The sequence below is a fragment of the Erinaceus europaeus genome, chromosome 10, assembly GCF_950295315.1.
Source record: "Erinaceus europaeus chromosome 10, mEriEur2.1, whole genome shotgun sequence".
In the NCBI taxonomy this organism is placed as follows: domain Eukaryota; kingdom Metazoa; phylum Chordata; class Mammalia; order Eulipotyphla; family Erinaceidae; genus Erinaceus; species Erinaceus europaeus.
In genome coordinates, this window is record NC_080171.1 from 101,640,828 (window position 1) to 101,657,545 (window position 16,718).

General features: G+C 52.1%; 1 protein-coding gene and 1 long non-coding RNA gene across 2 annotated transcripts in view; one reads left to right on the forward strand and one right to left on the reverse strand.

Moving 5' to 3' along the window:
• Positions 1–4,588, forward strand: part of PTPA (protein phosphatase 2 phosphatase activator) — a 45,448-nt gene extending 40,860 nt beyond the window's left edge. The window contains exon 10 of the mRNA XM_007527032.3: positions 3,131–4,588. Within this exon, the coding sequence (XP_007527094.2) occupies positions 3,131–3,208 (78 nt within the window). The 3' untranslated portion in view covers positions 3,209–4,588. The remainder of the gene's footprint in view (positions 1–3,130) is intronic.
• Positions 1–16,718, reverse strand: part of LOC132540925 (uncharacterized) — a 578,575-nt gene that overhangs the window by 82,378 nt on the left and 479,479 nt on the right. The gene's annotated exons all lie outside the window — the stretch shown is intronic.

Genomic DNA, 16,718 nt, shown 5'->3' on the forward strand with positions numbered 1-16,718 from the left:
TGGCATTTTTAGTGACCTTTCCTGGTGGTCCTACCTCCTCAGGGTGTCTCCTTTCTCCTCTCCTCCTCCTCTCCCTCAGCATCTGCTCTCCTAGTCTAGTAGACTCTCTTCCTAGCCTCTCCTCCCCTAGCTCTTTCCACCTCTCAGGCAGAGCAGTTCTGACTGTTTGGCCTTGGCCTGAGAGGGCCTGAATGTGAAGCCCCTCACAGAGAGACTGGGTCCCCAGATTTCCTCTGCCTACCCTCAGTGCCTCTTTTAGCCCCGGAAGAGGGAAGTTATCCAAGTTGACTTCACTACACCCAAGTTTACTCAAATCCCAGCAGCGGAGGCAAGGGGGCAAGAGGAAATACGAATGTTGGCAGCTCGGGTGTGTAGAACAAATACAACCAGTTGGCCTACCAGTCTCTCCAGGCCCTGAAGGGGTTAACATTGCTGGAACTGACCGCCTGGCTCCCTCTCTCCCTTCCGCCCCCTTCCCTCTCCCATCCCCTTCCTCTGGACTTCACATCCTGTGTTTAGGTTCCAACCCACATACCTCTCTAATCTAAGCGCAGCTTGCTGGGCTGCACAGGCTCCTTCCGGGCCAGCCCTCCATTCGCTGTGCTGCCCCTGCCAGGAGAGCACCCAGGTCATTGCCCTCGGGGTGTCCTGTTATTCCTGGCTCCCCACCCCACCCACCTTGCAGTAGGTGCTGAGGGGGAACTCCTTCACCCTGCTGGACTCTCCCCACTGAGGGCGGCTGTCTGCAGTATATGGGAGCACACAATGCCTCTCCGGCTCCTATGTATTGCTGGTTGGATCTTGGTGCCTTTCCTGCTTGGGATCATAAATGCTGCCCTTCCTGTATGGCTCTTACTTGAGTGACTCTGAATTCCTCTTAACCTGGACCCTGGGAGCAGAGTAGGACCTGCCCCCCCCCTCCCATCTCCCCAGCTTCCTGCCCTTTCCTGAGGCAGAACTCCAGGCGAGGGCAGGAGGGAGGGGAAAGGAGAAGCAGATCAAGATTCAAAATGGCCAAGTTCTAAAGAACAAAATAGTCCTGGTGTAGAGTCTCCTACATTTCCATGGATTCTGAGTGCAGAAGAGGACAGGACCGGCTCCACCAAAGCGCCTTTCTAAGCTGGGGGAATTCCAGCTCAGGCTATGAGCAGGCGCAGAGGCAGCTGCAGCGTGCCAGGCCTCCAGCAGGAGAACGAGGGAACTCTGACTAGTTTAGGAACATCGAGTCTCTGTTTGGCACTTGTTTTTAAGTTGCTAGCAGGTAGCCTTTAGTCTTTGATCCCAGAGGGTGAATGGTATGCTTCCTGCCCAGAGGGCCAGGGGAAGGATTTGCTTTTTCTTTTGCATTCACAGCCCCTGGAGAAGAAATTCTTAAAGTCCAGAAGAGACTTAGGTTAGCAAGGCTGGGGTCAGGAGAGATGTCTGTCCAGAGTTTGCTGCTGGAGGGGACTTTATTGACCTAGCACAAACTGCCTCAGGATTTGGGCCCTACTGATTACACTCCCCAGCCTTCATGCCCTAAAGAACTAAATGTTTCAGTCTGTGTGTGTGTGTGTGTGGGGGGGTGGTGATGGGGTGGGGAGAGGTTCTATCTTTTCAAAGACAGGCCATGGTGTTGGCTTTCTCTTCAGAGGGCCCATGTCTAAGCTGAGTCCTCTCTCCCCCTAGATCATGAGACCTCAAGGGCTCCTGGGCTTGGGTCTCTTGCTGTAAGGTCTGTGCCAGAGAAAGACCTGCCCAGAGACACCCTCAGCTACACCCTGAGCCAGGGACTTGCTTTGCCCCCCTGCACCCTCTCCTGAGGTTCTGGGGGAGCTTGTCTGGGCGCTGAGGGCAGAGTGTACCCCTCCCCTCCCCCAAGCCTCTTTCTAGCCTTTGCAGCTCCTCTTGAATACAATGCTAGAAGCTAGTTGACCTTTGACCCTCTGGAATTCCAGGGCCCTGGGGGGGTCCCTTTTTACAAACTCCCACCCACCACTTCCTCTATGACACAAGCACAATGGCAGCTGCTTTGCCTCTGGCCTGGATTTGAGGCTGCTGCTCCTCCCCCTAGGGACCACCCCTGGTGGCCTGCTCCCCATTTTCTCAGTCCTGGGTCCAAGAGTCTGTCTGGCCTGGAGCTATCTCCATTCTGAGCCTGGGTCAGAAGCGCCTCCCCAGCCCCCTCTCCCCCAGGGCACCTGAGTGGTCATGGTCTCTCTAGTTAGCTAACCTCTCACCTCACCTCCCCCCCACCCCACCCCACCCCCCACCGTGGTCTTGTCTGCCTCACCCAGGGGATGCCCAGTGCTCTGGTTTCTGCAGTGGAAGGTATGAAGGGTAGAGGCTTGCCCAGAGCTGTTAGTATGTGGCCAGGCCTGTGACTGGCATAGGGAAATTAGGAGCTGGGTTCTTGCAGCTCGGGGACCAGCCCCCCCCCCCCCCACTGGTAGGCCTTCTTTGGCCAGAGTCCTGGTCTGAGGTCCTGGCTGGGCTGGGGTCAGGGCAGCGGGCTGGCTTTCCAGCATTCTCCCGCTTTGTCTGCCCCATGAGCTGCTGGGAATCACCCTGGGGCGAGAAGACATCAGCTGGTTCTCATTCTCTGAATCTCAAGTGCCAGGATTCCTTCTCCAGCCCAGGGAACTGAGGACTGGAGAAAACTTCTTGCTCGGACCCTTCTCAAGCTCATGTTCACATGTCTTACACCTCTTCTCCAGAGCTGGGATATGGGCTTGGGGGAGGGGGGAAGAGTTCCCCCAAGATCTGAAGGCTTTTTCCCACCTCTGGTTCTCAGTTTTCCACTCTGAGTTTAACTGTGTCACTGGACTGCCCCCCCCCCCTCTTTGGCTTCTGCTCTGTGCTCTGTGAGCTTAAACTCCCTTCTATCTCCCCCTCATTCCTTGGGTCTGACTGGTGGTCGGGGGGGTCTCCATGGTGGGAGGGAGCTGTTAGGAAGAGGTGCTTTCCCTCCCCAGGCCTGGGGCCCCATCTGAGACTGGGTCACTTCCTGGGCTGTGGATGGACACTTCCTGGGAACTGCACTGCCCAAGACTTCTGAGTGGTCAGGGGCCTGCTGTTGTCCCAGGAGGCTGAGGGAGCAGTCTCGGCAGCACGGTGGTCCGCCTCACCTCACTTCCCTCCTTTTTCACAGTGCCTGGAGAAGTTCCCTGTGATCCAGCACTTCAAGTTTGGGAGCCTGCTGCCCATCCATCCTGTCACCTCGAGCTAGGAGGGGCTGAACTACCGAGCTCTCCAGGCCTGACCTCCCTGCCCTAGCTCAGGCTCTCTCCCTGCCCCTCCCTCTGTTCTTTGTTTGATGAGAGGCTGTTTACTGGGGTGGGTTCTCAGCATGGGTTCAAGGGAGGCTCAGGGCACAGGGCTGAGGACTTAAGGGAGAAGTGACCAAAGTGTGGCAAATTTCCTTTCCTCCCTGAGGTGGAGGAGACAGGAGAGGGACTGGGAGAAGGCCTCTACCCCCTACTCCACTCCCCGCTTCCTCTCCTTCCTTTGTCCAGCCCATTTTGAGGCCTGGACTCTCCTGCACCACTCTTCAGCAGCAGTGGCCTGCTGTTTGCTTTGCTTTCCCTCCCCGAGTTCCACTGCCTTCTGTCTTTCTAGGGGTTGGAACATTTGTTCCTTGCAGGGGGTCAGTTTCCCAAGCCATGTGTGTGCAGGTGGGTGTCTGGGTATTCTGCAGGTTGAGGACTGGGGTTGCCGGCCGACCTGGCCCGTGTTGGTGGGCAACCCACTAAGCTCCTCCTTGCTGTTGCCTCGCACCCGCAGGCACCTGTGTCCAGTGCCTCGTCCTGGCTTTTCTCATCTCTGGCTCTTGGTTTTGCTGGGTGTCCTGTCCAGAGCCGCACCTAACCCCCCCTTCCAGGGTAGGTAGCCTCAAGAAGCTGCCTTTGGGTAGGTGCTGGACTCCTGGGAAGGCCCCAGCAAGGCTAGCTCACTTTTCTGGAGTGGGGAGGGCTTCCTGACTGCAAGGAGGTGGTGCAGATGGTGGCAGAGACCAGGCCAGTTATAGCTGGAGAGCGTGGGCCTCAAGTCGGTTTATGTCCAGTTGCTTCCTGCTCCTGCGAACCCTCTGGGCCTGATTCCCTGCCCTTGCAGCAGGAGGATCAGAAAGCAGCAGCACACTCCCGGGCCCCACCTCCTCAAGCCACCCTGAGCTTTCCAGGATGAGGGCGCCCAGGCTTTGGGTTTGCAGGTATTCAGGACTGGGTTGGGGTCCACTGGAGGGCCAGAGTGCTGTCCTGCCAGCTCAGTCTTCTAGGACTGTTCTTGGGCCACTCCAGCCCAGGCTTACCCTGTTGCTCTATTCTTGCTCTTTATCTGGGTCCATGTTCTCTGGAAAGGGAGAGCCCCCCACAAGCACAATTCAGGGGCATGACCCTCAGATCTGGGCCAGTGATCTGGGCAGAGGATGCAGAGGTTGCATCAGGAGCCGCGCGAGCCACAGAAAGAGCTTTCCCAGGAGATGATGCCCCTTGCCTGCTTCCCAGGGTCCACCATTGCCTTCCTGGCTTCGCCACCCTCGGTCCCTTCGCCCCCGCAGCCCCTAGAACCTTCATTGTTGTTTCAATTAAAGCCTCTGTTTTGCACCTGCCCCCTGTGTGAGCTGTGCCTTTTCCTTATATGCTAGCTCCTCCTCTGTACCCCTGCCCTCAAGCCCTGCAGCATGAGCTGTTTCAGCTGGGGTCTGGGTTGGGCTTTTTCAGGAAGGTAGGAGACCCCCCACACACACACTGCTGGAGAGTAGAGGCCTGAATTCAAACCTTGCTTTGTCTTCACCCAGGGCTGCAAAGTCTCTGGTAAGTCACTGAGCTTCTGTATATATGCAAGGGGGCTCCCACAGAGGGCTTGCTTCCAGGAGTGAATGAAGGTGTCAAGTCTGGGTACACTGCAACCCCCTTTGGGCACAGAAGCTGTACTGGGAGGGGGCAGCCCCTCTGGCCTTCAGGCCCAGCCTTTGCCTGGGCCTGGCTGTGAAAGGACACTTAGGGCTTTGATGCTGGCGCCTTCTTTGTTCCACCTCTAGCCCTCAGTCGTGTGTCCCCCTCCCCCCCCCCACTGATGTTGGGGGGGCTCTGTAGGGTTGCTGTACCTGAGACTTCATTGGACACACCTTTTCTGGGTTTCCATCTTCAGACGCTTCTCAGTGAACAAAGCTTTACCCAGAGGCCTTGTGCTGGGCCCAGGAGAGGGGCGGCTGAGCGCCTGCCTGCGTCCAGATGACCCAGCTCCAGCCCCAGCACACTGCTCATGAGTTCGGACACCCTCCCGGCCTCAGCCTCAGCATCTGAAAAACGGACCTAGTGACCCTTAGGTCGAGGGTTGTACAGACTCACTCGTGTCTTAGTGCCTGTATCTTCCTTGTACTGACATGGATGACAACAGTAAATCCTGGAATTCCAGAGTGTTAGGGAGTGGTGCCTACTAAAATAATGCCAATTAATTAGAGAGTGGCAAGGGGGAAACTGGGGGGCAACTCAAAGATGAGCCTTGAAGGACCTTCCAGAGGGGAGTCGCAGTAGGGGGGCAAGGGAGCAGCTGGGGGCCCAGCAGGGTGCCTCAGGGAGGTGGGTCCAGCCACAGGCCAGGCTCCAGGCTGGGACCACGCAGCCTCTACTCTGCTGCTTGTGAAGATATCCCTTTGCATGGTACTCTCATTTGGAGGCTGGGGGTTGGACTGGGGCTTTTGGTAATGTATGCACTCTACTGGGTGGACTACCTTTTGGCTTTTGGTCTTATTTCTTTTTTTAGAAAAAAAAATTATTTACCCCCTATTTCCTCTTCAGAAATACCCCATCTTTTTTTTTTTTTTTTTTTTGCGGGGGAGGGGGTGAACTATTTCCTAAATAAGCTTATCGTCAATTCATTTCTTAGTATTTTTTTTCTGCCCCTAGTAATTTTTTCTTAACAGAAAAATGAGATCATCTCTGGTATAAATAGTACTGGGGACTGAACTCAGGATCTCATGCTCACAAGCTCTGGGGATGCCTGCTGACTGCTAAGGACACAGAGGAGAATCAGGGAAGCTGGGGTGGGGGCTGTTCAGAATGGGGAGGCCACCGAAGGAGCCGAGTGGGTGCGGCTGAGAAGCAATGTGGGCAGGCGGGGGAGGGCTGCAGAGGCTCCTAAAGTCAGAGCTGCAGAGGCAGGGTGACCTGTTGGACAGAAGGGTGCAGGGTCCTCATGCCCTTGCATCCGTGGGGGCTGGTCAGGAAGTGTGGGCTGGACTGGGAACTTGTAGGTGGGGTGCCAGTCAGTTTGAGCCCTTTTCTCCTCAAGAGGCACGGAGGTGAGGCCCTGTTCTAGCCCACTGTCAGCCTGGGAGGAGGACCCTGGAGCCAGGCTCTCTGGGTTGTCACACCCTCCTTCCCAGGACTTTTTTTCCTCTCCAGTTTTGTCATAGAGGCGGCAGAGCAAAGGGCCTGGGGTCAGGCAGGCTCTGGAGAGTGTGCCAGGCAGTCTGGCCTGCAGACTGTTCCCACCCTCTGCTGGGATGTAGGAGGGGAGGGGGCAAGGCACAGAGGGCAGGCCAGATAGAGCCTCGATCCTTGACATGGGGTCAGGCTGCTGCCTCTGACTTTCCCATGGTGTGTGTGGTGGTGGTGGCGGCGGCGGGGAGGGGGGAGGGGGGACAGCTCTCAGCACTGGTGTTGCTTCTGTGGGACCAAGGGAATGGGGTAGAGGGCAGTGGGCGCTGGGATGTGGGCAAGGACTTTGGAGCAGGTGGGAAGCCCACCAAGTCCCTGGGTGATGGGACACAGTGAGGGGGTGACACCTCCCACCTACACTGTGCTCAGTGGAGGATGTGCTCTGGGCCTGAAGGGACCTCGAGGATGGGACTGCCCAGACCTGGAGGGGTGGGGTGCCAGCCTCCTGCCACCCTATGCCAGAGAGTTTCTGAGATCCAGCTGAACTCGTGCTTCAGTCCTTCCTGGCTGGCAGGGAGGAACAGAGGTCTTTGCTTTTTTCTTTTTCTTTTTTCCTTTTCACTGGAGCTTCATGCCTGCACACACAAGTCTACTGCTCTGGGCAGGTTCCTTTTTTTTTTTAGTAGAGGGTGAGAGATAGGGAGAGAGAAGGAGAGACACTGCGGCATGGCTCCACCACTCTTTAGACCTCCCCTTGCATAGGAGCAGAGGCCGTTGCTAGGAGGAGAAGCTGGCAGAAGCTGGGGCTGGAGGGGTGCCCAGGTGAGGGCTTGCCTTACTCAGACCTGAAGAATTTAACAACCATTAAGTACTTGCAACAGACAGAGGCACTCATTTGGTGATGAAAGAGCCAAGAATCCTGTCTTCCGGAAACTTCTGCCTTGAACATGGTGCCCCTGTGATGGAGGAAGGTGGGTGAAGGTACAGGCCTGATGAACTTAGGGGACTCTTCAGGAGGTGACATTTAAGGGGGACTTGGTGGGGCCTATTGGCTGTGGAGGTGTGGCCATAGGAGGCAGAGGTGCAAGGCACGTGGGGGGGCCTCCACACCCCCTCAGGTACACCCTCTCAGCAGTTCAGTGTGCTCACTGTATGCTCTGCTAGGAGAGGAGCCGCTCGAGGGGTGGGGGTAGGGTGGGGCAAAGCAGAGACCTGGGAGGTCAGTCTCCTGGGAGGGTCAGGGCAGGTGGACTCAGGTCAGGCTGAGCTGAGAGCCGTGTGGCTCTGTTGCTTCACTCACTTGGCCACGGGCAGTGGAGCTGGGCCTGCCCCTCCTGCAACACCCGGGCCCTTGGTGTCCTGCTGCTGGGGGGTTGTGTGAGGCTCTCAGATGACTAAGTGTGTCCGGCCTGTGAAGAGTGCGGGAAGCAGCTATGGTGACTGTAGATCAACACAGCCCCTTTTTGTCAGAAACACCAAATGCTACCTTTGTGATATGTCTGTCTTCCTCCATTTGTCCATCTGTGTGGACAGAAGACTGGTGCCTGCCTCTGGATGGTGTGGATGCAAATTCTGTTGCTTTACGACAATGTGAGACATACTGAACCGTAAGAGAAAGAGAAAAATGATGTAAAGTCTTAGCTTTCCTTTTGTGTTTTATGTTTAAGTCTAAAAACCTTTCCATAATGTCCACTTACTTTGTAATAAGGAATTTAAAAGGGGGGGGTCACAGGAAGTTGGGCTGGAGGGGTGCCCAGGTGAAGGCTTGGTGTACCCAAACCAGGAGAGTTCAGCAAGCACTAAATACTTGCTGCAGACGGAGACGCTTGTTTGGTGATGAAAGCTAAGAATCCTGCCTTCCAGTATTCTTACACGGGGCCAGGGTTCCAGCCCTGGTGCCATATGGAACTGAAAGGATACCAGAGAAGCTTTGGTGCTCTTTCTGACTTTGCCTTCTCTCTCTCTCTCTCTCTCTCCCTTCCCCCTCTCCTTCTCCATAGCCCTCTTCCTCTCTATTTCTTTCTCCCCTCTTGGACATTTGGATCTCTCTGTCTCATTAATCATATGTATATATCAGCCTGAAGGTGGTGTAATCACTCACATATGAGGGAGGCCCTGACACTACCAAAAAGGAGAAACTGATATTAAAAAAAATTCCTGGGGTCGGGCAGTAGCGCAGTGGGTTAAGCGCACATGGCGCAAAGCGCAAGGACCGGCTTAAGGATCCCGGTTGGAGCCCCCGGCTCCCCACCTGCAGGGGAGTCCTTCACAGGCGGTGAAGCAGGTCTGCAGGTGTGTCTCTTCCCCTCTCTGTCTTCCCCTCCCTGTCTTCCCCTCCTCTCTCCATTTCTCTCTGTCCTATCCAATGACAGCAATGACGACAACAACAATAACTACAACAACAAAAACAAAAACAAGGGCAACAAAAAGGGGGAAAAAAATCCCCCTGGGAGTAGCACACCAAGCTGAGTGCACACATTGCTGTGCAGAAATCCCCACTTCCCACCTACAGGGGGTGCTTTGCAAATGGTCTGCAGGTGTCTTTTTTTTTTCTCTCTCTCCCCCTCCCCCTCATCTCTCAATTGCTTTCTGTCCTACCAAGTAAAATAGAAAAGAAAAATAAAATAGTTTCCCCCAGAGAGCACAGGAGTGTGGTTTCGCCTGAGGGAGTTGGAGAAAGGAGAAGCCACCTCCCACCATGGAGGATGAAGGTGAGTTTTCAGCAGGTGACCTGGCTCCAAGCTTCCTTCCCTGGGGGGGGAGGTGAGCTGGAGCTTCCAGGAGCAGGGTGGCTGGACATCAATGATGAGTGCAGTGGCCTGAGCCACTTAGAAGTGACTGGGATCATGGAGCCCCATCATGGAGTGTATGGGGCCAAGTCACCAGTTCCCTGGGGCATCTGTGACCTCCCTGCCCCGTGCTCCTCTGGGGCCCCAGCAGACTTGGAGTGGATCCAGAACTGAGTCTCCGAGTTGAGGGGGCACTTTCTCCTGCCTGCTGCTGGACTGGCAGTGGTGGGGATGACAAGCATGTGTATCTCAATACTCATGAGAGTATGGGTCCAGCTTCATCAGCCACCCTCCTCTGAGAAGGGGACACTGGAGACACTGCCCCAATCAGAGATGCTCAAGACAGAACAAGGGCTATAGGGACTGTGGACCTGGAAGGGGGCTTGTGAGATCTCTTACTGGGTACAGCACAGGCCTTGCTTGTGAAGCTCTGGCTCCCCATGGGAGCATCATGGGAAGCACCAGAAGGAGCTCCGTGCATGGTGGAATAGTGCTCTGAAATCATCTTTCTCTGTGTCTAGTTTTTCCTCTCTCCTTTTTTCCTTCTTAAAAAAAAAAAAGAATTAATGAAAATTTTGATTCAGGAAGCTGGGAGGTGGTGGTATAATCAGTTAAGTGCACATAGTATGAAGCACAAGGACCCACACAAAGATCCCACTTCAAGCCCTCGGCTCCCCAACTGCAGGGGGAACACTTTTCAAGTGGTGAAGTAGGTCTGCAGGTGTCTTTCTGTCTTCCTCAACTTCTCTCTGTCCTACCAAATAAAATAGAAAAAATGGCCACCAGGAGTAGTGGACTCATACTGCAAGCACTGAGCCCCAGCAATAACCCTGGAGACAAAAAAAAAACAGGCTGGGCATCAACCATGTATGAGTGTACACTCCAGAACTGCCTTAAAAGGGGGTGGGGTGGTACACACTGGTTGGGCAAACATGTTGCAACTTGCGAGGACCATGGTTTAAGCCCCCTTTTTGAGCCACCACTCAAAAAAGGTTGTGAGGGGTGAAGCAGTGCTGCAGGTGTCTCTCTCCCTTCTTTATCACCCCCTTCCCTCTCAGTTTCTGATTGTCTTTACCTAATAAAGATAAAAAAAATTAAAGAAATAAAGAGGAAGGGACGCAGGAATGGAGTTAACCTGTGCATCGATGTCTCTCATATCTCTGAGCCTGTTCTCTCTGTATCTGGCTGCAGTCCCTAGTGCTGAGATAAGAGTCTGTGGGGCCTGACACACAGATCCAGAAGCAGAAAGAAGTGGGAGGGGCAGCCCTCCTGCAGGGCAGCAGCTTGTTCCTGGATCTGGTCTCAATGCTCTTTAAAGTAGCACCGTGCTTCTCAGAGGGAGGAGAGCGAGAGACACCATCCACCCTGGTGAGAGACCATCATGCCCCTGGTTGCCACCTGCAAGGGGAAGTTTCACAAGTGATGAAGCAGGGCTGCAGGTGTCTCTCTGTTCTCCCTTCCCCATCTCAATTTCTGTCCTATCAGAAGGTGGGAGAGGGTGTGGCTACTGGCAGCGGAAGATTCATCATACAGGAACCGAGAGAGACCTAGTGATGGCCCTGGTGGCAAAACAAGTAAAACTAAGAGAGATGCCACAGCACCAATGTTTCCTTCTTTGCGGTCAGCACTGAGCCCACACTTGGGTCTCACACATGACAAAGGGGCACACTAAGCAAGTGAGCCCTTTCACCATTCCCATGAAACACTCAAATCCAGACCAAGGGCCCAACAGACATTCTAGCTACTGAGCTCAATAATGATTTTACTTTTATCCATTTTTTAATTTTTATTTTTACTGGATAGAGACAGAAATTGAGAAGGGAGGGAGAGATAGAAGTGGGAAGAGACAGAGACATCTACAGCCCTGCTTCACCACTCATGAAGCTTCCCCCCCCCCCACAGGTGGGGACTGGGGGCTTGAACCCAAGTCCTTGCACATGATAATGTGTGCACCACATCCTGCCCCTCATTAATGACTCTTAACTAATTAGTTAATTTTTTCTCCTTTTAAAATTATTTTTTATTTCCTTTTGATGCCCTTGTTTTTTTAATATTTTATTTATTCTTTTTGTTGCCCTTGTTTCATTGTTGTAGTTATTATTGATATCGTCGTTGGATAGGACAGAGAGAAACTGAGAGAGGACGGGAAGACAGAGGGGGAGAGAAAGATAGACACAGGCAGACCTGCTTCACTGCTTGTGAAGCAACACCCCTGCAGGTGGGGAGTCAGGGCTCAAACTGGGATCTTTCCTCTGGTCCTCTTGCTTTGCACCACGTGTGCTTAATCCACTGTGCTACCACCCGACTCCCTAGTTAATTAACCTGAATGATTTGGATCCCAGTTTGAGCCCCCAGCTCCCCACCTGCAGAGGAGTCAGTTCACAGGCAGTGAAGCAGGTCTGCAGGTGTCTATCTTTCTCTCCTCTGTCTTCCCCTCCCCTCTCCATTTCTCTCTGTCCTATCCAACAACAATGACAACAATAATAATAACTACAACAAGAAGACAACTAGGGCAACAAAAGGGAATCAATAAATATTTTTAAAAAAGTAACAAAAAGCAAAACAAACAAACAAGAACCACACCGGAAGTCGGGTGGTAGCACAGCGGATTAAGCTCAGGTGGCACAAATGCAAGGACCAGCTAAGGATCCCGGTTTGAGCCCCCAGCTCCCCACCTGTGGGGCAGTCGCTTCACAAGTGGTGAGGCAGGTCCGCAGATGTCTTTCTTTCCCCCTTTCTGTTTTCCCCTCTTCCCTCCATTTCTCTCTGTCCTGTCCAGCAACGACAACAACAATAATAACTACAACACTAAAAGGGGGGGGCAACAGAAGGGAATAAATAAGTAAATAAATAAAAAGAATCACTTCTTGCCAGGGAGACAGCATAATGGTTGTGCAAAAAGACCCATATTCTTCACGTGGTTTCTCCCTGCCTACAAAACAACCTGGTAGTATGCTGACTCTCTAGCTCTTTCTACTTTCCCCCTCTCCCTCATTTCTTTCCTTGATCCCCTTAGACCCAAGTTCTCTCTCATCCCCAAATCTTTGTACCTGCTGCCCCCACCCCCATCTGCCTCCATCCCTTTTTGAACTGCTGGGTCCAAGTCTGGTTTTATAGGGCTCCACTCAGACACTGTTACCTCCCTACTTCTTTTGCTAGGGGTTGAACCTGGGATCACAGAGACTCAGGCATGAAAGTCTTTTACAAAACCAATATGCTGTCTCCCTAGCTCTGCCCCCTACCACTCCTCTGAGTTGCTGCTGAGCCTCTGCCATGCCAGCTGCTCTCCATCCTGCCCCCATTCTGATTGCTCTTGTGTCACTTGTCATGATCTAAAATTCTGTCTGTTGATGTGCTTACTCAGTTTATATCTCGGTAGAGTAGAAGCTCAGTGAGGGCAGAAAGCACCGTGTCACCAGTGAATCTCTAGTGCCTGGAACAATATCCCAGAGTTAACAGGTTACAGTAACCATTTGTTGATGAATGAATGAATGAATAAGTCTCCCTGTCTCTGGAATAATCTAAGAAGGGGCTGATCAACCAATTTGTTCCCACATTCCAAGAAGGAGCTCTGGGGTCCCTTGGAGAAATTTGCTGGCAGTCTGGCAGACTGAGCTCCCAGTACCCCAAACTCTGACATCTTGTGCTTTTGCACCCAAAGTCAAGCTTGGGCAGTGTCCCGGATGACTGCATAGACTTGGCATCCAGTAGGCTGCGTTTGGGTGGAGACTTGGGGAGGGACAGAGCCACAGAGACAGACTGAGCAGCAGCTGCTTCTGGTGATGTGAAGGTGCCACCTGACACCATGGTAAGGCCCCAGGTTCACGCTGGCACTCGGCACCCCCCCAGCAGTTACGGCCCTCTGGCTCTCCTCTCTATATCAGGAGCTTCGCCTGCAGCCTCCTGTTTTCAGCAATGGGGATGAAGATCATTCACAACCACCTTCCTCAGCAGCTCCTGTTCTACTGGAAGTGGGTTGATTCAATCCACAGAAGATCACCGAGCACCTACTGTTTGCAGGAGCTCTGTTCTCCCCAGATGATAGATTCTGCTGTCCTTGTGGGATTAACATTCTGGCAGGGGAGACAGGGAAAGGAACCAGTAGGTGCACCAGAAAGCAGCAGGCAAGTGGTGACAGCCATGGAAAGCAAGGCCCAGTGTGAGACGGGCTGTTACTTGAGAGGAGTAGTCAGAGATACCTGGAAAGAGACCCTGATGAGTGAGCGAGTTCCCATGAAAAGAGAGTTCTGGCTGAAGGGATAGCAAGCTCTAAACTCAAGGTGGGAGCAGCCATGACACAGATGAAAAGGATGGAGTGTCCCAGGTGATGGGAGCATGGGAAACTGAGTGGGCAGGCAACCAGGTGGGGTCAGAAAGTCAATAGCAAAGACTTTGATTTACCTACTTATCTTTCTTTCTTTCCTTCTTTCTTTGTTTCTTCTCCTCCTCCTTCTTTTGCCTCCAGGGTCATCGTCGGGGTTCAGAGCCAGCACTATGAATCCACTGCTCCTGGAGGCCATCATTTTTTTCCCATTGTTGCTGCTGTTGTTGGATAGGACAGAGAGAAACTGAGAGAGGTAGGGGAAGATAGAAAGGGAGAGAGACAGACACCTGCAGACCTGCTTCACCGCTTGTGAAGCGACTCCCCTGCAGGTGGGGAGCCGGGGGCTTGAACTGGGATCCTTGTGAGGGTCCTTGTGCTTCATGCCATGTGCATTTAATCCACTATGCTGCTGCCTGGCCCCCATTTCATTTCATTTCATTTTTTTTTTTTTTTTTATCAGAGCACTGATCAGCTCTGGCTTATGGTGCTTTGGAGGATTGAACCTGAGACTTCAGAGGCTTAGGCATGAAAGTCTCTTTCCATAACCATTATGCAATCTACCCCTGCCCTGAACTGTGTATTTTTTACCCAGCAAGTCAGGAGCAGTGGTGAGCAGGAGTCCCCCATATTGACTTGTGAGAGTTGCCACACTGGTACTTGAAACTGGATGAATACCATCCCCCCACTCCCCCCCCCCCACATTAACATTTATACCACTGGGAAGTTTAAGCTTCATGACCTGACTTGGGCCTTTTCCAATGCTGAGGGATTGAGAGGAAAATCACTAGCAGGATGGCTAGAGCAGAAGGAAGGCTACTTTGGAAGCTAGCAGCCATTCAGGTTAGTGATCTGGTAGCTGGAATCCCAGGAGAATCAGTGCCCATGGGGCGAGGAGGGTGTGACTCCCTGGAAGAGGACTGCCAGGGTTTGCTGATGGTCTGGATTTGGGCCTCTGAGGGAGGAGGGCATTGAGAGATCCTGAGGTTTGAACCACTTGCTGGGTGGTGCAGCCACTGATTGCATGGGAAAGAATGCAATTGCATGGGAGTAGCAGGTGTTGAGTGTCTGTCAGGGCTTTGAATTCAAACAGTTGAGCTCAGGGACACTCAGGACTCTTAAGAGGAGGGGTCAGGCTGGGCTGGAACACTTGACCTGTGATTGCCACGGGGTTCCAGTTGAAAACAGTATTATCACAGGGCTGATGGGACATAATGCGCTTCTCTGAGGTAAGGTAGTAGACAGAAGAGACTGGTTCTCTCCGGCATGTAGAGGAAGGGCAGGTACCGGCTTTGAGAGGAGAAAGCAGTTGCACTCTCTGCCCAGCTGGTCTTTGGTTTTATTTTTGCTGCTGGGGATAGGCCCCTGGAACCCATACCTATGAAGCAGGCACTTACCTCTGAGCTACATCTCTGGCTAAACTAAGTGTGGGGGCCAGACAGGACACACCTGGTAGAATGCACACTATTATGTACAAGGACCCAAGTTCAAGACTCTGGTCCTCACCTCCTGGGGGTCAGCTTCACCAGCCGTGAAGCAGTGTAGCAGCTGTCTCGCTGTCTCTCTATCTCACTCTCCTCTCTCAACTTCTCTCTGTCCCAAGAAAAAAAAAAAACCCATATACGCACACGCTTGCACGCACACACGCACACACGCACGCGCACGAAACAGACACACACACTAAGTGTGAAGAGTGTATAGAGGAAGGACAGGGATGCCCACTATCTTCACTATTAATCAACATAGTCCTCGAGGTCCTCACCGCTGTAATTAGACAAGAAAGAGATATCTATCAAAGGTATACAGACCAGAAAGGAAGAAATCAAACTACTCTATTTGCTGATGACAGGATAATATACCTAGAGAACCCCAAAGATTCCACAAAAACTACTGGAAATTAATAAATTCACTAAAGTAGGAGGGTACAAAATCAATACACATAAATCTGTATCATTTCTTTATACAAACAAGGAGTCAAAGAAAAGGGAAATTTAAAAAACTGAATCCGGGGGCCAGGTGGTAGCACAGTGGGTGAAGCACAAGGACCGGCATAAGGATCCCAGTTCTAGCCCCCAGCTCCCCACCTGCAGGGGGGTCGCTTCACAAGTGATGAAACAGGTTTGCAGGTGTCTGTCCCGTGTCGTGTGTGTGTGTGTGTGTGTGTGTGTGTGTGTGTGTGTCCCCCCCTCTTCCCCTCCTCTCCTGGTTTCTCTGTCCTATCCAACAGCAACAATAGCAGCAACAACAATGACAGCAACAACAACAAAATTAAATGGCTGCCAGGAGCAGTGGATTCATAGTTGAGGCACAGAGCCCCAGCGATAACCCTGGAGGCAAAACAACAACAATAACAACTCAATCCCATTTGCAGCTGAATTCAAAAAGATCAAATACCTTGGGGGGTGAATCTCACAAAGGAGGTGGAGGACCTTTACAACAAAAACGACAGGACATTGCTACAAGAAATAGAGAAGAACACACAGAAGTGGAAGAACATTTCTTGTCCCTGGGTTGGAAGAATAAACATTATTAAAATGGCCATTCTACTAAAAGTAATCTGCAATTTCAGTGCAATCCCTATCGAGACCCCAATAACATTTTTCAAACAAATTGAACAACTTATCCAAACATTGGTGTGGAACCACAAAAAGCCGTGGATTGCCAAAGCACTTCTGAGGAAAAACAAAAGGTATTCAGGCACCATGCTTCCCAACTTTGGTTTATGTTATAAAGCAACAGATATCTAAACAATGTGGCACGAATACATATAGACACTTGATCAATGGAGCAGAATCAAAATCTCAGACAGGAGTCCACACATATACAGTCACCTAATATATGACTAAGGCAGCAAAATTATTACTATTTTTTTTTTTTTTGCCTCCAGGGTTGTGCTGGGACTAGGTGCCAGGACTACAAATCCACTGCTGTTGGTAGCCATTTTTTCCTCTTTTTTTTTCTTTTTCTTTTTCTTCTATTTTGCTGGATAGGACAGAGAAAAATTGAGATAGAGAAGAACGGAAAGTTACGACGCCTGCAGATCTGTCTCACTGCTTGTGAAGCATTTCCCCTGCAGGTGAAGAGTGGGGGTTTGAACCCATAGTACTATATTGCTTAACCAGGTGCGCCACCGCCAGTGGGCCAAAACTATTTAGTGGGGTAAAGGTCTCTTCAGCAGATGGTGCTTGGAAAGTTGGACAGCCATGTGTAGAAAAGTGAGGCTAGGGGGTCGGTTGGTAGCGCAGC